At 46.0% G+C, this 21,380-nt stretch overlaps 1 protein-coding gene across 1 annotated transcript in view; it reads left to right on the top strand.

The window, feature by feature from the left end:
* Positions 1-21,380, top strand: part of tns1a (tensin 1a) — a 54,310-nt gene that overhangs the window by 26,774 nt on the left and 6,156 nt on the right. Inside the window, exons 17-29 of the mRNA XM_069675674.1 lie at positions 11,763-13,448; positions 14,292-14,372; positions 14,871-15,025; positions 15,113-15,257; positions 19,092-19,166; positions 19,428-19,454; positions 19,705-19,786; positions 19,866-20,422; positions 20,498-20,584; positions 20,667-20,795; positions 20,871-20,966; positions 21,047-21,124; positions 21,210-21,281. Coding sequence (XP_069531775.1) covers positions 11,763-13,448; positions 14,292-14,372; positions 14,871-15,025; positions 15,113-15,257; positions 19,092-19,166; positions 19,428-19,454; positions 19,705-19,786; positions 19,866-20,422; positions 20,498-20,584; positions 20,667-20,795; positions 20,871-20,966; positions 21,047-21,124; positions 21,210-21,281 — 3,270 coding nt within the window. The remainder of the gene's footprint in view (positions 1-11,762; positions 13,449-14,291; positions 14,373-14,870; positions 15,026-15,112; positions 15,258-19,091; positions 19,167-19,427; positions 19,455-19,704; positions 19,787-19,865; positions 20,423-20,497; positions 20,585-20,666; positions 20,796-20,870; positions 20,967-21,046; positions 21,125-21,209; positions 21,282-21,380) is intronic.

The raw sequence follows: 21,380 nt of genomic DNA on the forward strand, positions 1-21,380 counted from the left end.
GAACACAACAAACTGGCAACAAAGGTGAAGACACACAGGGTGTACATACAAAGAGAATCAGGGGATAACGAGACACAGGTGAGGCCAATTAGGGCGGGAATCTAAGGCTGCGTTCAGACTGCAGGCAAGTGTGGCCCAAATCCAACCACTCCGACTCTGCATCCACACACACCTCTGTTCTGAAGTAGCCGCCATCGCTCCGCTAAAATCCACAATAAAAAATTTGTCTCTCTTTCTCCTCATCCTCGTTATCATCTGCTGGCGAATTCGCTGGCTTCCACGACACATCAGTTCATACATGAAACTGTAAACGCTCGCTTCCACGGCACACGTGTTTGCTTACGTACGACGTGGTCTTTGTTATCGTTCTTTTGTCGCCAGTTCAGGACTGTGACCAGCTCACAATCTGATATTGGCCACATTTTAAACCTAATGTGAACAGCCAAAGAAAAAAATCAGATCTGAGCATCCTGCGTCTGTTTAGAGCGTCGGCCGTGCACGTCCTCAAAAATAAACGCTACGTGAGATGCAGTACGCACGTGAGCAGTAGGGGCAGTGTCGAGGCAGAGGGGGTGTGACAGGGCCGACACAGCAGCACGGACAACAATGGCAGGAAGTTGACAAAGTCCACAGTATCCACATCAAAGCGACAAACGCGCCTGTCAAAACAGCTGGTAACAGATACATTTCATTTTAGAAGTTGTCATGGAAACCTGCAAAACTAAATGGAAACAAATCCGGCAGCGTTACGAGCCGTGCACGGAGGAAAATGTTGTTGACGTCCCGCGCAGACGGTAGTTGCATGCTGCCTGAGCTCCCTGCAGCGCCCTCGAGAGGTTTCCTCCGGTAACACGCGTAGTACAGAGACAAGTGTGTGAACTCAAACGCAAGGTTAAAAAGCGAGAACATCTCCGGCTTAAGTTTCAGAATAAAACAGGAAATGATCAAATATAAGAAACAAACACATGACCTCAGGTAACTTTACTTTCACCTTCCTCTAACTGATGCAGTGAAGGCACAGTTCAGCATTTCTTTCCGTCCCCACTCTGACCTTCTTTGTCTTGTGATTCATTATTAAGTCAATTTCTCCTTGTGTTATTTAAACAGTTAATAAACATCACACTTTGATTACACCATTAAACACCCTGTCTAAGAGTCCTTCTCCCCTCTCAGTGATGATGACATCATAATCACCGCTGCTAATCTGAGAGCCTTGCACAAACAGAAGGATGCGCTCCCCCTCAGCTGAGTCAGGCCTTGGCAGCCATTGTAACATCCACTTTTATATATGGGATGTTTTTTTTTTTCCTCCTCGTCTTTTTTACGGCTTCGCACAGACCCATTTCATTTTTATGAACATCCCCAGAGGACCGTTGCGGTAATTGCTGTGTTGCAGGAAGGTCAGCGGGAAATCGCCAGGATTGCAAGTTTGATCCTAATTGAATGGGCGGCGGCGTTCTCAGCACTCAGCAGAAAGAAAAAAAAGCTCTCGGCCAGTTTATCCATTTGTGTAATTGCAGATTTCGCTCTTAAACTTGGACGTGAGAATCAGAACACGGCGTCTGTTTTTATGAGGATGTGAGCAGACGGAGGAAGAAGGTCATGCTTTTATTTTGAAGGAGCCAAATGCTATTTTTACATGCTGCTTTAATCAGTCATCACGTATCATTCCAAGATTCCAGCGTTGTTTATTTTCCGGGTGTTAACCGAATGCTTCAGCGTCAGGCGTTGATGTCTGGGTGAGCCTCGGCTATCCCATCCGGACGCCATTTTTAAATCCGGCAGCCTTGGCGGTCCATCGAGAGGACCCAACGAGAGATGGGTGTCTTTAAACGGGTCCGCAGGATTAGGAAGCTTAGTGGTTGTGTGCATTTCATACTAATGCATTGGGAACGTGAGGAGAGAAGAGGCGGCGTGTAAAAGTGTTGTTCCAGCTGTTGTATTTTTGCGTTTTATGAAAGTGCAGAAGCATCTGTTTGTGCCTGTAAATGTTTTTATGTCTGTATGTGTCTTTTGCAGCTTTTTTTTATGTGGTATGTAAAAGCGTGCGGGAGCGTGTGTGTGCACCTTGTGTTTGTCGGCTTGCCTTTGCTCCACTAATAGCCCTTGCGGCGCGGTGGCAGCTGTCGACCCCGGAGGTCAAAGCAGCCGGAAGGCCACCGTTCGGGGCCACCGGGCAGCCAAAGAGCAACAACTGCAGTGTTATGAGCAAATCTGTTGTCTGAAAGTTACTCGTGTGGCATTAAAAGTCTGAATTTCGAAACGGAAAATATTCTCAAGTTGGGAAACAGTCTGACTTTTACATCGTAATGTGGGAACAATATGGACGCCCCCAGAGAGATATGTTCCATTTTTTTTGCTCTGAACTAGTCTAGGTCACCCAACGTGGACAGTTAGTTACGGTTACAACTCAATGCCATATACCAATTCCAAATGAACCAAAAGATGTATTTTAATATCTAAATCAAGCATCAAGTCAGCATTTAATCTGGGCCGCCATTTTTTTGGCAACTCGGCAAGTTGTGTGCCAACATTTTCTTGTTGTTACTGCTTCAGGGAGTCATAAACTCACTCCACTTAATGCAGGGTTAATCACAGTGTAGCATTATAGATTTATGTCAAGTTTTGAGGGATGTTAGCGGGGAAAAATGTTACTGGCCATGACATGAGAATTGCCTTTTTGTTTGTGGCCGTTTTAAAGTTGTAATCTCGAAGATCTCAGTTTCGTTTTCTTTGGCGACACCTGTGGCGATAAACGGTAATTGCGGGAGCACACTTCCCACATCTGAGCGTCAAATTAGTTTCTCTTTCTCTGGATTTTCTCTTCTTTTTGAAGTTGTATCTGTAGTCATCCATCTTTGTTTGTTCAGCCATAGTAGATTACTGTTTACTCACAACACTTGCAGAGACCGGAAAAGCAGCCGCTTAGCTCCGCCTACCCTCTCTGGCAGACCAACCACTGCTGGCTGATGGAAAACGCGTCACTTACTGGGCGCCACATGAAAATCTTTGAGATTATTACTTTACTTTACTCAAGTACCCAGATCTTGTAGTCCCAGGAGTCAATTTTCAAGTAGCTAAAAGGTTCTTTTAGCTCGTTGTTGTTCGCATTTCCACCGTAGTCTCAAGTCATGTGGTGATTAGGCAGATGGGTGCGCTGATGTATGAAAACGTGACACTGTTTTAAACAGATTTACAAAGGTTACTCACATAATACTAGTACTCTAATTGTCAGCACTTATATTAACTTGAACTTTTTCGTGGATGCAGCCCATGTTCGAGAAACATAATGACCCCTTAACTTCTGTAAAAGAAGATGAATAATGACCATGTAGCGTCTTGCCACAGGGATATAGTGTGTGTGTGTGTTCCAGTGCTTCTGTGTGAGTACAGTAGGGCAGAGGGCCCAGTGACCGCACAGGCTGTCTTCCTTGTTTACCGCCCTCCTCCCATATTTGGCTGGGGCCGAGCCCTGAAACATGTCTGGAATAGCTGGACGGAGACAGACAGAGAGGCAGAGATAGTGAGACAGGCACAGGGAGGCAGATAGACCAGACTTTTGGGAAGATTTGCCAAGTTATTTTTCGTGTATTTATGAAGCTTGAATGAAGGAGAAAGGAGGTTAAATCGAGGGGAGACGGAGGTCAGCTGAACAGATTGGTTGGTGAGTAGAGCTGTACAACAAATTAGAAGAGAATTTAAACAAATAAGGCATCAAAAACGGCAACATTTGTGTTATTTTTCCTGTAAGCAAGTCGGTTTTTCCTTCTTAAACTTCCTCCAACGACAGGAACACAACTTTTGCTTCATTGCAGTCCACACACGCGAGAGTCTGTTTGTCTGTTTGTTGTGTTTCCATGTCAACGTCGTTGCATCCTGTGTGTTTGGCACCTATACGGTACGAAATGAGTCATGGAGCGAGCAATTTGTGCGGGGAACATTTTATGAGCGGGCTGCAATTTGGGTACACCAAAACTATTAGGGAGCATTGGCTGCGCTGGGATTCATTGCAAGAGGGATTTGTGTTGCAAGCTACCCTGGAGACAGTGTTTGAAAAGCTGCAACTTTTTGTTTGCTTGTTTGTTGATATTTATATATTTTGCATATTTTTATAGTCCAAAAACTTAGCCCCTTCCGCATTAAAAATGGTGCACAAAAGTCAGTTTTCTGAAGCATGTCTTAGGCGAGCGTCAGGTATTTTAAAAGCATCCTGTGTGCGTCTTGCATGAGCCCATAATGCTTCTAGTTAGACCCCTCGCTGACAGCACGGTGAAATCCCAGCCCCGGCAGCCCCTCGTCCCTTAATGCCTCCTTTCTCCTGCTGTCTGTGTAGATGTCTCCATGTGTCCGTCACCCTTGCCTTTTTCTTATTGGGAATTTTGTATCTTTAATTGTTCCTGTAACTCTTGGCTAAAAGTCTCTCGGCACCCAAAAGCACTCAAAGAGACAGAGCGACATCTAGGTAGACAGCAGGCAGATGCACTCAGCCGCTGATCCCCGTGAGTGCAAGACAGATTGACGGACAGATGCACAGAAAGCAACCCGGAGACAGCCAGACGTGCAGAGGCAGACATGCAGGCCCTCACATGATCCAGTTGGTCCTCTTTATGTGTCTGAGGCGACGTTATGACATACCGATCGTATCATTTTGGGCTTGTGTAGAAGCAAAGACGCCAACTTGACCCCCATGGGTTCCAAGTGGTATCCAGCGAATAACTTTGGACTGAAGTGACTTTGGCACACATTTTATTTTGTTCCAATGGAAAAGAGAGTGCTTTTTAAAATGCACCAATTTGTATTTGCCTTTTAGGGAGGGAAGAAGGCACGACGGTTGAGTTTGAAGGCACTCTTTGGCAACACAAATGTTCTGTATCGTAAAAGGTTGAATTTATTTCACTCCTCATAGAAACACTTGCAAAGCTGATTGCTTAGACATGGCTAAACTTGCAATGATGGTGCTAGCTTGCAGCATTTATTAGCATATTGCTATATTTTTATGCACCTTACCGCCATTCAACTGTCGATTGGTGGATTGGCGTAAAAATGGCAGAAGACACAAGTATTGTGCAGCCTGAATTAGAGGTCTTCACGGGTCCAAAATTTCGTGCCAGAACCCTAACAGACCCGTTATTGTGTGATCCGGAACCCATCTATTATTTGAAAGTTGGGACCCGGACCCGTGAAGAACCAAGAAATGCCAGACCAGGACCCATCTTTTCTTTGAAAGCTGGGGCCCGAAGGGAGTTATGTCGGACCCGACCCCGGCCAGGTCTTCCCGGATCTATTCGGGTATTACACATAATGTGACCTGGAACCGAGGATGTCCTGACCCAGACCCATTTGACCACGTAATACGTGGACCCGAACCTGTCCGGGTCCCGGTCCCGGTTTTGGTAGACCCGTGAAGACCTCTAGCCTGAATCCTCAAGCGCTACAAACAAAACAAGGACCCAATGCTAAAAACATTGCTACACAGGTAGCGCTACCAGTGGCCAAAGGCTTTAAATAGCGCCTTTAACCTTTTTAAAGTGAAAGAAAGTATCTGCAAATCTGACATTTTGAGCACAAGTTTATTACTAGAATATTACATGACATTAGCTTCTACGTAGCTACTCAGTAATTCCAACTTCCCTTAACCAGGAAATGTTGGTTTGAATGAGCCGAAAATCTCTTGATCTAGCATTTCCTCCCGGCTCGACACGAATCAGGCGTGGAGTGTAGCTGGTTGTCAGTCCGATATACAGACAGACAGCTTTTTATGACAGTCACTCGCAGATGACAGACGGGCAGATGGATGACATCACCCTGAAATGAATCATGAAGCCCGACACTGATACGGCCACGTCACGTTACCTCAAACTGTGACAGCTGGACACTGGGTGATGGATGGACTGAGAGGCAGACATGGCAAATATAAAACCGCGACAGTTTTCCTTGTGCCAGTCATTGATACACCAACCATGACACCTTTCTCGCTGATGGACTGTCACAAAGTCACTCATGATGTGCTGCAAAATGTCCTACCGCAATGGACCACTTGCGGCCTTAACTTGAAGTTTACAAGCAACTCATCTTGGAATACTAAAATGCAGATCTCTACGCTCCAAAAAGAGTATTGCCCCAAAAAGCAAGCGCTCAAAGAGGTTATTTTTGCAGTGTCTCCCCATGACATCCATAAAGGTCTTTAAGACAAGTCATTCAGTTGTCAGTCAAACCCAGTCAGCCACTGCTGGCATGCAGACTGCCAGTCGTCACGGATATGGAAGCTGTGAAGGTGAATGTCACATCCTGCTGCGAGATCCCCGGCAGCTCGCTGACAGCCGCGAGCCTGCCACTGCATGTCGGTGTGTATAATTGCACATGAGAGAGTCACCAACTGACTCAAAAATGTTGTGCAGTGTGATGGAGGGGGGCAGTTGAGGTCTTAAGATCAAAGCGTCGAGACAAAGTTACTTTACTGACAGTGGAAACAATATCCATCCTTAAGCTGTTTTCAGGAGCTACTAATGGTAAAACTTTTCATCAGTCTTCAAGGAGCTTTGAACAAAAAATGGTTCCTTTCATCTTTGTCGTCATGGCCCACTTTCAAGGAGGTGCTTCATTTTTCCAACCTAGTTTAACTGCTCTCACGCATCCACACCCAGTTTCCTTCTCAGCTAAAGACCTTCGCCAACTCCCAAAGACCTTTGCACAGGTCAGCTCTCTCGCTCTAAATAAGTCTTACTGTAGATGTCTGTATGCGTGCATATGCATTTAAGAAATATATGAAATCATACACCATATCCATAAAACTTGGGTTCATTGGGCTCTCTCTCTGAAGTGGGTGGGAGACCAACCATGGGACTGTTTAATTATGCGTGTAAACACTAGGTGTGTTTCTATATTTATGTGTGTCTGCATGTTGTGAAAACGGGTTTGATCTTTTTATAAGGTCATCGTGTCCCCTATAAGGTTGTCGAGCCCATCGTTGAGTTTACACCCGCCCTGGAAAGATCTGCAGCAGCCTATAAGTAATTCCAAAGAAAAATTCCACCAGAACTTCCTTTGAAACTTCCTCCTTCCTTTTCTATTGATTCAAATAAATCAATCTCTTTTTTACCCCTAATGATACCAGTTAAATAATAAGAAGTCAGTATCATATACAAATTGCTGTGAACTGTATAAAGTTGTATTAAAATGTATTACAGGGGAAACAATATTAAGATATAGGGAAATTAGAAGTGGTCCAAGAACGCCGCCCTGGGGAACCCCTTTACAGATTCTGAGACAATACACATGAGTTCTTTTGAATGGTGTATTTCATTGGACACGTCCATGTTTGGTATTAAAATTTAATTTAATGAGGCGGGAAGTATGCTAACCAGAGCTAAATAAGGTGGAATAAATAAGTAAGTAAATAGAGATGGTTAAACCTGTGCAATGAGGATCTTAAAAACGATTTGATTGGTTTTAAGAAATTCATGTTCCTCACACATTGGGTTAATGTTGCTTGTCCTTCTTCTGTATTCCCAAATTCTGCCCTTAACTAACACAGCTATAAAAACTTAGGGAGTAATCTAGGAAGCATGTATGCGTAATACACATTCTGCAACTGTGTCCAACATGTTCTCACTTCTTTATAGGCGTGTTGACAAATGTGCCGCCTCAATCAGCGTGTTTGTTGATCTCCAATGCACTAACTACGTATATAATCCACTTTCCAGCTGGCGCATTTGATACAGCAATAACAATGGTGGTAACACATTGTCTATTTTTAACAAACCATTGGCCACAGGTGTTTAAATGGCTTTTTAATGGCCTCCAAGCCTGCAATGTGGCAATGAGACACTCAAGCGAACACTTAAGAGACTACAGCCAAGAGGCAGGTGCTGCGTGTGTGTGCTCGTCTGTTGGTTTTTGTGTGCGCAGCACATTATGAGCAATGCTTTTGGCACTTTCACAAGAGAGGAGAGCACCTGTCACATGAGGGAATATAGAGAACGGACAGGTGTGTTGTGTAAGAGAGAGAGGTTGACATTGCGGAGTGTTAAATACAGTGCTACATTTTGTTACAACTGCAGCTAAAAAGATCATTTTAAAGTCAGAAAAGTTTGTTTTCTCTGGACTTAATGTTCAAATATTAATATAAATACAACAAAAACATTTTATAGACACTTAAATGAGTAGTGGTAAAACTGGCTTTGTCCTTTGTGGCACAAAGAATGGCATGGTACACTCATTTACTGCACGAGAAAGTCGTCATGTTAGCCAAGCCTTGGTGACTCAACTGAACTAATTTAAGGTCTGCTGCAGCTATTTATTGACAAGTATAGAAGAAAGCTATTTGTTCTATCTGGATGTAGAGCTGCTTGTTGGTGCCACTGAGAATTCGCTGGATATAATAGCTGGCAGATCTGAAGCTCACATTGGTTCTACTGTACAGCAGGCGACGTAGAGTATTTTTAGTGTGTTGTCATACTTGGATCATACCTGGAAATGTGTGCTGCGTTCATGTTTCAATGCAAAGTCAATCAAGGATACGTATTATTGTGTTCCTGGTTCATTACTGTGGTTTTGCATGTTTTAGATTGTTCATTATGCAAACTTAATTGGCTGCTGATCATTTCTAAAAGCCATAACTTGTTGGACCAATTTCCTCCTTCCTGGCAGCAATTACACCATTACACCATTATACCATAATGGGCGTATAATACCGCAGTATTGCAGCGTTTTGCTGATGATTGTATGTTCTCAAGGAAGCTCTGACATCCAGCACAGAACAGAAACACCGTCTCCCCTAGAGATTCTGTGCCTTCCTCAGGCTACATTTTTCCAGACAAGTGTCTCATCCTTCGGTCATCTGAGTTTAAAGAAGAACTCGTTCAACCCCGAGCACCTCTGCTGCCGTCATGTACAAAATATGTGTGTATATGCAGCTCTGGTGATGCATACAAGCGCATGAGTCTCCAGGCTTACACACATGCCACGCATGTGGGTTAAATGTAGAGGTTGTGACCTTGGGACGCTTGTTTAGCACGTTCTCGTCATGCCCAACGTTGTTTGGCACTTCTGGGCTTTACTAAGTCCGGAGGATTGAACCAAATCGCAGGCCCCTTCTTTCCCGGTTGGAGTGTGGGAGAAAATAGCGAGGAAGGTGTTTAAGGAGGTGAGAGTCACTCCAGATATACATACTTGAGCTGTGAGTCAGAAGCTTGTGTGACGTTTCTGTCTACACTTTATCCTGTTGGCATACAATTCCCAAAGCAGCAGTGTCCCATAAAGATTGGGGATATTTTAGATTAAAAATCAGGAACAAATGTTTCCTGATTACACAAATATAAGTTGATGCTGCAGCAACATCTTCAGAATCTCTGCGACCCACAACATGTTGAATAACGCCTGCTCCCCTGATTTAACCTCAGGATGGGGGTTAACCAGCAGCTGGAAAAAGTGTCACCATGGCAAACGTTGAGTTGTTTTTGCCACACGGTTCTGAAAGATCCTCTTTTATGAGCGAGAACAAGGGCATTCCCTGTCCTGTTAAAGGTCAGGGAGAGAGTGAGAGAGCTCAGCTGGTGGAAAATGCAAAATACAGGTCTCTGAGATGTGTTAAAATACTGTAGATTACCGACATCTGAGGAAGTTACAGGAAAGGAGGGTGATCCTGAGTAAGGGGATCCCCTCTAATGATGTCACCAGGCATGGGTACTCTAGTCCTGGGCCGGTCAGATGGCGTGGGAGTTGTAGTTTGTTTGAAACAACATCGCTTCCCAGGCAGCTGCAGTGTGGTGGTAGTGGTGGTGGTGGAGTCCCTCCCCCGTTGCCGGGAACAAGTCAGAGATCATCCCAGAGTGCCAGCTCACCCCTCTCGGCAGCTTCGGTGGTACAGCCCTGCCTCGCCTCGCTCCAGCAGAGCACATGTTGGGTGATGAGAGGACATGAATCAGAGAGGGAGAGAGAGGAAGCCCAGAGACAGAAAGTTCAGTCCCTCAGAGGCTGCTGAAGGCTCGTGATGTATAGATTGAACTGTGGGAAACGTTTGGATTTCTAATTTCAAGCTCATTGGCTGAAGAAGAGGAAATATTTCATTTATTTTTGAGTGTTTTGGGAAGAATGGAGTAGGATCTCAGGTGTTTGGTTTACAGTGCAGGTAAGGTGGATTTATCAATTAAGTTTGATAGCATGACATAGATGTTTAATTATTAAGAATTCACTTTCAGTGACATAAAAATATTAAATTTGCAGGATTTAAAACAATTGCTTGCAAGAAAGAAACAAGAGAATTTTGGCTTAAAATTTTAATTCAGAGCAAATGAAACCCAACTACCAAATGTAATGTTAAACCTTGTTTATGTACTCCTATAATGTAAATCATCATGTCATAATTAAATACAACCACAGGAACAAACTGTGTTTACAACTTCCTCGCCTACCCTCCCACCCTTGTTGCTACTGTGCCTGTGAGTTGTTGTTGACATGGGTTTGGAAATAGCTGCGGTCCGAGCGATTCACCATCTGTCCCCAGGGGTCGCTCAATTTGGAGCCAACCTCGGTCGTGTATATGTCTTGTATCACTTTGCAAATGTATACTGGATACTGGAAGCCACTTTTGGTGTATTCTTTTTTTTCTTGTAAGCAAAAGTGCTACAACAGAATGAGCTGTTGCACGTGTGATTGTTGCATTTTGTGGATGGTGGTATGAAGTTGGAAGTCGAGCTGTGGGGTATGATTGAAGTACACAATGGCTTTTAAAGCTGGGTGTATTACTTGACTTCTGTTTGTGTATTCATGTTCCACAATGTTTTTACCAGTTTCACCATAAATTTACCAAAAAGGAACTTTAAAAACAAATTGGAATATGCGCGTCCAAGATTTTTTTAAAGGAGTTTCTACAAACCAAAAAGTTTTCATACCATAAACTGATGACAATCATCCTAATTCTATGGTTTTGTAATTACTGTTGCGATCTAAAAGTTTTGTACTTTGGACTTTAAAATGTGGCATTTGAGGGACTCCATGGCTGCCGGTGTTATTGTGGAAGTTTCCGAACTGTTTTGAAGTTCTCATAAGTTACACAGCCAGGCCAAAGAATTTGGCTCAGTTTAAGTTAGATGAAACATTGGTCTTCCCCAATTGCAAAAAACTAAATAAACCAAAAACCAGATCATAAAACAGGGCCATGCGATTTATATTTACATTCCTGTCAAAGAACTTAGAGAAAACTTTGATCGTGCAACATGAAAACAAATAGTCTGACTTGTCAACATGATTCAGCAGCCAGATACCAACTTGAGAAAGACAGCTTGTCCTCTCCTAGTCAAGCATGGGCTTCCAAACTGGCGTTGCCGCTCTTGTCTTTGGCTCAAACAGACCAGCTGTTTCTGTGCGTTGGCCAGGACCCACCCTGGTTCACGTCAGACCATGTGGGCCTGCACTGACGCAACGTGACAGGGGCTTTAGTCCTGCAAATTGGCTATTAATAGCTCTGGATGGGCTGTGTTGCTGGTGGCAGAGCTACGAGCTGAACTTCAGTGTCAAAAAAAGACGGGTGCAGAGGGGGGTCACTGGGCTGGTTGTGTGGGCGATCCGGTTCCGTGTTAATGTGACTTGATGAATGAAACCACTTTGTGCATGAAGACAAGATCATTCAAATCTCTTTAAGTAGTTTTGGTACTAATTTGAGTCATCAGCAATAAAAAAAGACTTGTGTTTTGACTTTTGTGGTTGGGACTGAATTAGCATGCAACTACTTCAATAACTTAAGCCCTGTATGTCTCTTTCAGATGCTGGTCACACCCAAGGCCCACTTGATGGAAGCCTGTATGCCCGGGTCCGCAAGAAAGACTCCCTGGAGGGAGTCGTCACCATCAACGGTCTCCCAGTCCATGAAAACCCCTTAACAAATACAGAGCACCCGTTACAGCATCCCAGCCATCCCCTCCAAACCACTGAACATACCCTTCCTGTGACAGGCCACGCCTCCCTCCCTGCCGTCGACCACACCCTCTCTGTGAGCAGCGACTCTGGCAACTCTACCGCATCTATCAAGACTGATCGTACAGATGAGCATAGCCAGCCTTTACAGGGGGCTGTGAACCATAACAACCCAACAGCACCCCACCCAACGCTCAGCCCACAGGAGAAAAGAGAGCTTGACCAGCTTCTGAGCGGCCTTGAAGCACCAACTCATCAACGTCAAGCCTACCTATCCACGTCAACTAGTCCTGGAGGTGGTGTCCGACACCTCGTACCAGCGCAGGTGCATGTCAACGGGGGGCACACCAGGCTAGTTGGCGCCCCTTTGACGGATGAACGAGAGACAGACATTCTTGACGACGAACTACCCAATAGCCAAGAGGGCAACAGTGTGGACAGCTTAGGCACACTCTCTTCCTTAGAGGGTCAGGCAACACCAGCTGACCTCTACTACCAATCGCAGACACCAGCTAGCAGGCAGAACGACGGGCCTTACCTAGAAAGAGGTGTGCTTGGGGATAAGTTAAGTGAGATGCCTGTGCATGGAGTACGAACTCCCACAGCGATGCAAGAGAGGTCTGCGGACTCGGCATCGCCCCAGGGGGGATACAACAACTACCAGAATGGAGGAGGGATGTATCGTTCCCAGTCTTTTGGGAATCCGCCAGCTGGCAGCCCTGAGACCAACCCTAAACTGATGCCCAGGGCCCCAGAGAGGAGCACCAGTAGCAGGGAGGCTGTTCAAAGAGGTCTCAATACCTGGCACCAGTATAGCCTCCCAGATGATCCATTTGGCCCTCCTCTTCAGTCAACCCACAGCTTGCCCCACTTTCCAACGTCAGCCTCACAGCGGGACATCGAGCAGTCCATCGAGGCGCTCAACATGCTTATGCTTGACCTGGACCCGATTAACTCCCACATGTCCAAGTCCCACAGTGCACCTCCTGGGGAGAACAACCTTGATTCGACCCAGGTACCCTTTTCCCAGACCCTTGCAAGACCCTCTTACCAAGCAGACTCTGCGATCCACGGTTACAACAACTCCGGATCTGTCAACAACTCCTTGCATCAGCCCTTGCGGACAACTGGGAGAGTCTCCACGTTGCCTAACCAGAGCCCCGTTCCAGAGTCCCCGATGTATTCTCCCCAAAGATCCAACGCAGGCTACCAGCACCAAAACACTACCCCAACCCACACCCCAGAGCCCTACCTCCAAACACGCCAAGCACCCCACCACTACCCCACCGACCCCTCCTCTAATTTCAACCAGCAGGTGCCAGGGAAGCCTGTGAACTCATATCCAGGTAGTGGGGTTTCCCACTCCCCAGACCTGCAGGGTTCATCTCCTTATCCAGGCTACAGTGCCTCTTCCTCTCCTCTCCCAACACTCACCCCTCAGCCCAAGGATACCTCCTCTACATCCTTGCCCAGAGAACAAGATGCAGAGGAGGAAACGCTAAACTTGGAGGGCCTTGTGGCACATCGCATTGCCGGTATGGCTTCAGATTGTTGTCTGAAGTGACTGAATGAATGGATGAGAGAGGAAAGTGGTGTGTGACTGCAATTGCCTAAGTCTGTTTCTGGTCTTTCCTCATATTTGAGGTTTGAATTGTATTGAATGGGAATGCTGAGTTTTCAAACGAATCTGTCCATTGACCTGCGCTGGTAAGGGCATCATAAATGCTGACAAAACTTACTGGATTGGAAAGAGGACCGTCTTCAGAGTTCATGTTGGAAAGTTTTAACTTCAGCTGGAAGCATCTTTAGTCAAAAGCATCAGCCGGCACATGAGCGCTGCAGCTTTCAGCAGTTTCTGTTACAGATCACCATGGGGGGTCGTACCAGAGGAATGACCTGCAGTCATAAAATTAGCTCTGCAGCTGAAATAAAGCAGAGCTGGTGAGAGTGGAGTTGGGATGAGAGTAAGAATAGCCCAGCGTTCAAAGCCTTTGGCTTCCATGCATTGTCTGCATTCGTATTTACCTTTTTGTCAAACCATAAAGAGGCTCCCAGGCGCCCCCCAGTGGAAGGAAGGTGTAAATGTCTACATTTAGTCTTCAACTCTATAGAATCAAATCATTTCACCTTGCAGCTATGAAGCATAATTAGGCTCTGACCATTTTGACATATCTTTTCATTTTCTCTTCACTTTCATTAGATCCATTTCCTTTCTGATTTTTCTTTGTCCTTTTCTGTTCCTCATCTCCCTGCTGTACGGACCCCTTCCACCATTGCTTCTCCCTCTGCACATCTCTCACCTCCCTCCTCCACCTTTTCTTCCTCCAACTCCTCCTGCCCTCCATCCACCACCCCTGACCTCCCTCCCCGGGAAACAGAGTACAACGCTCGTATCCGGGGCATCAGTGAAAGCATGTCACCGCAACAATCTGACCGCCATCGCTCCTATTCCTTCTCCGGTTTGTCCACTCTCCCTCGCTTTTATTTTCTGACTTTGTTTCATTGTTTTTCTGCATTTTTAGAAGCTTTATTTCCAAACCATTTTCTAATTCTTTTAAGACTTTTTATGATTCCTTTCTTCATGAATTTTCATTACTTCCAGTTTCTGCTGTTTCTCTTTTCCCACCACTTTTTATCCCCTTCACTCCACTGCTATACCCACCTCTTTCTTACTCTCTTTTAAAAAGGGAATTTAGGTTATGTCAAGGCCTTCAAAGTTTAATATGAAAACAAATATAAAGTAGCTGAGATTCTTCAGGGCAGGGGAACAAAAGTTACTGTGTTGATTTTTCAGGGTTTTTTATGTCCTAAAATTCAAATTAAGAGAACATTTTTTATATCTATGTCAACTGCTTACTTTTGAGTGTCCACATCTTCTCAAAAACATGCTAAATATTCCCATGTTGCACATGTAATAAATATAGCTGTCACACAGAGAATATCTTTGGGTGTTTCAGGGGTTCGCTCCAGAGGAATGACCCCAGAAGTGACGCAGGAGACGGGTCGGCGTCGGACCACAAGCGAGGGACAGTACCAGAGCAGCACACCAACGGTGGATTCACCGGACTTCGCCCAAAATCTCGCCCTCAACCCGGGAGGAAGACCGAGAGAGGTTCGTTTTTTATTTTGCGAAACCAAATGACTCTTTGAGTTGATGAAATTTTGTGTGCAAACCTGTCCTCTCTTTCTCGTCTTCCAGGGTCCCATGCACAGTTACCGGGAGGCGTTCGAGGACGACGAGGCAGACCGGTTTGCTAACAGTCCCACCTTTAGAGGCGGTGGTGAGATTTCCCCCCCGACCCCCAGCTTCCCCGTGTCGCCACAGACTCCTTACTTCAACATGTGTAGGTTCACTCTGCCTGCAGACGGGGGGCGCTCTCAAATCCTCTAAACACTGACCTCTGATCTAAATTCCTCTTTTTCCCTTTTATTAAAGATGAGGTAGGCAACATGAACCTGCCCTGCCGACATATGAAAGTCATTGCTTATCCTGCCTCTCTTGTGCTCCTAACTTGCTAGCGTTAGCTTAGCTTTTCAAAGACTTCACAAATTATTACCCTCCTGCGACAACCGTGGATCACCGATATTTTTTTTTTTCTCAGATCATTTTATTGATTCATTTCTCTTTGGTTTCAAGAAATGTCCAACAAATTATGATTCCAAAAAGAATCGCCTACGCTGTAAAAAATGAGTTGAAATCCCAAAAAGAATGCAAAAAAAAGTACAGAAGAAATATCATTTTATTGATTACATTTTTCTACATTTTAAAGATGTTGTACAGTAAAAACTAAATGATAAAATACATCACAAAACACCAAAACTAAGCTAGTTTTCATTTATTGAGTTTAAATATCATCAAACAACTTCTAATTGACGAATAATTAGCATTTTAAACTCTCAGTAGCAAACGAAATAAAGCTTTTCCTCACAATCGTGAGCCTCCCACCGCTTTTCTTTGACCCCTGCAGGAGCATCGCTTACATCAGTAACATGCACTGCCTCACTTCCTGCGTGACGCCGCGTCCATGAAGAATTCGCCGCCAGTGTAGAGTTTGTACTGTTTCTACTCTGCGTCTCTTCCCTCATCTTCAGCGCTGCACACTCCATCTCCACATTCAGACACGCGGGCTTGCCGTCTTTCCCCCAGGCGTCGTAGTCCGTCTGCTGTCCGTCCGTCCACAGCCAGCTTCCAGGGAAGAATCGGAGACCGATCCAGACGTTGTCCGTAGTCTCGTTTTTCTCCAACTCCCTCCAAATGAGCGTCATCTCCGCTTCAGACGCGACACTGGCGAGGTCGCTGTGATGCGCCCTGCAGTAATCCACAGCTTCCACCCAAGTCTTCCTCTCCCTCACGACATAAACTTTGTAGCAGAAGAAGAAGAGTTCATTGTCTGGCCCTGCATCGTGCCACTTATCGCGATGCATCAGGCCGTAGTCCTCCGACTGTCGGTCTTGTGGCTGCCCGTCTGCCCAGAAAAACGTCTTCACCTCCCCGGCTCCGGACCACGTCCACTTCTCGCTGTCAGTCTCGTTCCTCTCAAGCCCGATCCAGAGTTGCCAGTATCTCCTGTAGCCGATGAGGTCTTGAAGAAGCTTGAGGTCGTGACTAGTGCTGACAGGAGCGAGCTCAGTCTGAAACTGCCGACAGTAATTCTGAGCTTCGTGCCAGGTCAGTAACTCGTAGATGAGGACGTACTTGCAGGCTGCTGCGAACAGGCTCGGCAGGAGCAGGAGGCAGGTGAAGATTTGATCCATCGCTGTGTCGAGTCAAAGACGGGCTGAGGCTTCAAAAGATGTATACGCTGCAGTTTGTTCTGCACAGTGTATTTGCATAGGGTGGGACCTCACTGTCACTGTCACCAGAAACTTGTAAGAAATCAGTGACCATCAGTGCTTCAGTCATGAATGTATTTCCTTTTTTACACTAGAAACATTAAAAAGTCGACATAAAACCTCTTATTGAAGCTTAAATCACATCCTTCACCTTCACCTGATAAAGATAAGATTCCCGACTTGGAAGCACTGCAGCACCGAGTGACGACGACCTTTTGTGCACCATTTGCAGGAAAGCCTTTAATTCCCCTCACCTGAGAGTCCTGGTCCCAAGTTTTGAAACACACTAAAAGCCGAAATGATGCTGCACAAACAAACAGTTTGAATTTGCTTCAGGCAAAACCGAAGCGTCGCATGACTTGACGGCAAACAAGGCGCAGAGCAGGTGTGTGCAAATCATGCCTCTGAGTGACGAGGGGGAAACAGTGTCGTGTTTTTCCATGGAAGGCAAATTTAGACAAAAGAGGACGAATGTAAAGCGTCGTAAGAGGGAGGTTTTGCATTGATTTATTTACCTTTAAGTTTCTTCTTTTTTACCTTCTTTAACTTCCTTTTTCAATATATGTGCATTTTATTTTGAAATATATCAAAGTATAAACTGTGATTTGTAGTTAAACTATAGCCTACTGCCATACCCTGCAATTCATGAACAAAGTAAGATATTTGTTGCAAAAATAATATAGCATTTTTAATAGTTTTGTCTTCTACGGAAGCGGACATGCATCCATATATTTTATTTGCTCCGTTTTCCCGCCATTTCGGGTTGTTTTAGTCTCTTTGATCTCGACTGATTTGTCTCGAGAAAACGACTCGTTATCAAAGGAAAACAGAGCACATTAAATGTCAGCATCGGGCTTCCGTAGTTGTTCTTTTTTTGCAACCTGCCAATCTTCTGCATAACACACACAAACACGTCTTGCTTCGACGATATTTAAAAGAAGATGCAAAGTCTGTTGCATGACCGCTGTGTGCACCAACGTGTCGTCTTCCCCGAGCACCAAACCTCCTTCATGTATCGATTAGATCTCAGGTACGCACTCAGGTCTTTAAAGCAGCCCTGCCTGTTCTCCTGCAGTCAGTGAACACACCGCTGTTGCAGTAAGAATCTGCTCTGTGGCACAAACCTTCACTTTTACCTCCCCATCTGTCCTGAATCCCCGTCATGCTGTTTGATCCGGAGTCTTTTGTAAGTGGAGGGTTTAAAGAAACTCAAGAGCTCATTTCCAAAGTTTAGATTCATCTGACGCATCAATAAGAGAAATAAAAACTCTTATTTTGGAAATCTCTCTTCAGTTTCTGCACAGCTTTCTTGTGTCTCTTCCACCGAGCATGAAAACATTAACGACCCCCATCCTCATTTGTCATCCAGTGTTGTTGACTCATCTGGTCTGAACCGGACCGAATCATTGTTTAAGTCGCAGAACGCTGTTTAGTCTGCCAACATCTTCGACTGCATACGAGAAATTTTAAGGTGCTGATCTCGAAGAGCTCAGTTTTGTTCTCGTTGGTGGCACCTGTGGCGATAAGCGGTAATTGCAGGAGCACGCTTCCCAGATATCCACGGTTGGCTCCGGTTGTAACTCAATTTAACTGTTTGCCTTCATCTGAGCGTCGAAGTTGTATCTGTAGTCATCCATCTTTTCTTTGTTTGTTCAGCCATAGTAGATTACTGTTTACTCGCAACACTCGCAGAGAGCGGAAAAGCAGCCGCTTAGCTCCGCCTACCCTCTCTGGCAGACCAACCACTGCTGGCTGATGGAAAACGCGTCACTAACTGGGCGCCGCTTGTGACACCCAGTCTGTAATACTGCAAATGCAAAGGCTTTCATCAGTGGGCCACAGGCTCAATCACCTGTGTGTTACCTCCTTCGGCGATAGATAGAGACTTAACAGACATGAAAATCTTCAAGGTTATTACTTTAAGAGTAAGAGTACAGTTTGCTTTTATTTTGAAAATTTCCATATGAAACATGAATCCATGTGAACATGTGAGCAGGAAAAGATTTGTCTAACTATTTTGCTTTGGAACTTTATTTTGAAAGGATAGGGCCACATGTGGACTTAGACGTCACTATTTCCTGTACATTTTTTTATGCATAGAACACAAGACAACATTTGTGCTTCTGCTTGTAAACCTTTAAATAAAGTTACTACCCAGAATGTAAACGATGCATCTGATCTGTATATCCATCATCTCATGTAGCATCCTACTGATGCTAAAGGAGCGTGTCTCACTTTTACATCACTGCATGGCTTCTGTGCACAACTCTCATCTCACTGTCACTAAGTGTTTTATTCCCTTTAACATCCCTCTCTCTCTCTCTCTCTCTCTCCTCCCCCTGCAGCTCGCTCTCCTCCAGGTTTGGCGAAGACGCCTCTGTCGGCACTCGGACTGAAACCTCACCAGCCGGGAGGATCAGGTCAGTTTACACCTGCAGGTTCTCGCGTGTATATTTGTCTGCAGTCTCTTTCTCAGAAGCAGCTTCAATAAAGAACATTTTGCTTCAGCTGTAGCTGGCTGTATTTGTTAGTGTCTGCTGCCCTCTAGTGGCTCAGAACTGGTAGTAAGCTGCTTCCACTCATTGCCCAAAACGCTAACCTTCCTCTTCCTGCTTTGCACTCTCCTCCTTGTCTTCTCCTCTTCCACACATCATGTCCTCCTCTTCCTCTCCTGCTGTCAGACTCTGAATCTAATGACGGAGATCAAGGTAAGGGACGGCCACATGATGTCAGCGTCCTGTCCTCTTTTCTCACACGTCTTTATGTTTCGTTTTGCACCTTCTTTCGTTTCAGTTCTGCATCCCCGCTCAAAAACGTCCAAAGATTTTCTGTCACTTTAACTTTATTTGTGTTTGTTTCCGACGCCTGGTGACTGCATCCCATTTGGTTCTCTAACAAACATGTTTACACAAAGTTTAACTGACTGTCTGTGTGTGTTTTTTGCTCTGTGTTCCTCAGATAATCGCAACTTCGGGGACTCCAGAGTGCAGCCGTTCAACGCTCCTCTCTCCTCCAGCAGCCCCATCCACAGCGCTGACGGGTGAGTCGTCCTTGAAGGTCGAGGCACCTTCAAAGCACACGACGCTGGATGAGGTAATAATGTCTGTTTTTGTCTCTAGAAGGAGGATGGGTTCCTCCGACAGCGCCCCGCACAGCCCCGCCCCCTGCTACCCTCACAGACCCGCCTCCCCTGAAGGCTCCCAGGTCAACATCATGGGCGTCCACACTGTCCCCGGCAGCCCCAACACCCTCCACCGCACCGTGGCCACCAACACGCCTCCGAGCCCCGCCCTCCAAAGACGCCTGGGCCAAGCCAGCCCCTCGCTGGGCAGACACGCTCCTCCAGCTGCGGGCGGCGTCCCCTCCAGCCCTCTGATCGGCCGGAAAACACCATCCGCCGGCGTGCCTCCGAGCCCTCTGATGGGGCGACGCGTGGCACCGAGCGGCCACGGGACACCCGACGAGCTGGGCGCCGCGTCTCGTCAGGGGAGCACGCAACCGCCCTCCACGCCCGCCTTCCCCGTCTCCCCGCAGCTGCCGGAGAAGAGGCACATGTCCAGCGGGGACGCGGAGAGGACGGACAACAAGAATCTGACGCCTACGCCCGCAAGCGGGGGCAGCACGCCGAATCTGTCCGGCACACACACGCTGCCGGACGTCTCCAAGTCTATATACGGTGAGATGATTAAAGACAAAAGGAGATTCTTACTCGCAGAAGGTTTTTGTTCTCAATAGTCGTGTTTTTTTTCAGATGGTTATCCAGACATTAAGATGAATGTGAAGTTTGTCCAGGACACGTCTAAGTACTGGTACAAGCCGGACATCTCCAGAGAGCAAGGTGAGACGCAGATCAAACAAGCGAAATGAAAGAGAGTAAAGAAAACCCTCTTCATCGTCTCTTTCTCTCTCCTCCTCTCCAGCCATCAATCTCTTAAAGGACCGGGAGCCCGGGGCGTTCATCATCAGGGACAGCCACTCCTTCCGCGGAGCCTACGGCCTCGCCATGAAGGTGGCCTGCCCGCCGCCGACCATCCAGCAGAACAAAAAAGGTAAAGAAACAAACTCTTAGTTTGAAATCCAACTTTGGAAGAAAGAACTTATACATTTAATCACATGATTTCCAGCTGGGGACATGACTAACGAGCTGGTGAGGCACTTCCTGATTGAGACGAGCGCCAAAGGCGTCCGACTGAAGGGCTGCCCCAACGAGCCGTACTTCGGTGAGTTTGTCGCTCCCTCAGCTTCTAATTTAAAATATGAAAGACGTCCGTTTAACAGCGAGACGACTCTGTGTTTGCAGGTTGTCTTTCTGCTCTGGTGTACCAACACTCGATGACTCCGCTGGCTCTGCCCTGCAAGCTGATGATCCCCGCCAAAGGTGAGCCACACTTCAGTGAGTGATTTTAAAGTGAATTATTTTTCGCTGTGATCTGTGTTTTACGAGAGCTTCGTGTCGCACACAGACCCGAATGAAGAGGCGCTGGAACTCGCCACGCCTACTGATCCAGTCGTCGAGCTCCTGAAGCAGGGAGCAGGTAAATATTCACTGCAGCTTTGATTGAGAATGCTTTGCGGCCACTGATCGCTACATAAATTGCGCATCATTTCCCCCCGCTGCCTGCTCCGTCTCGAGG

The sequence above is a fragment of the Semicossyphus pulcher genome, unplaced genomic scaffold (genome assembly GCF_022749685.1).
Source record: "Semicossyphus pulcher isolate SPU_LCO1_2020_fin unplaced genomic scaffold, fSemPul1.0.p SCAF_24, whole genome shotgun sequence".
NCBI classification, from domain to species: Eukaryota; Metazoa; Chordata; class Actinopteri; order Labriformes; family Labridae; genus Semicossyphus; species Semicossyphus pulcher.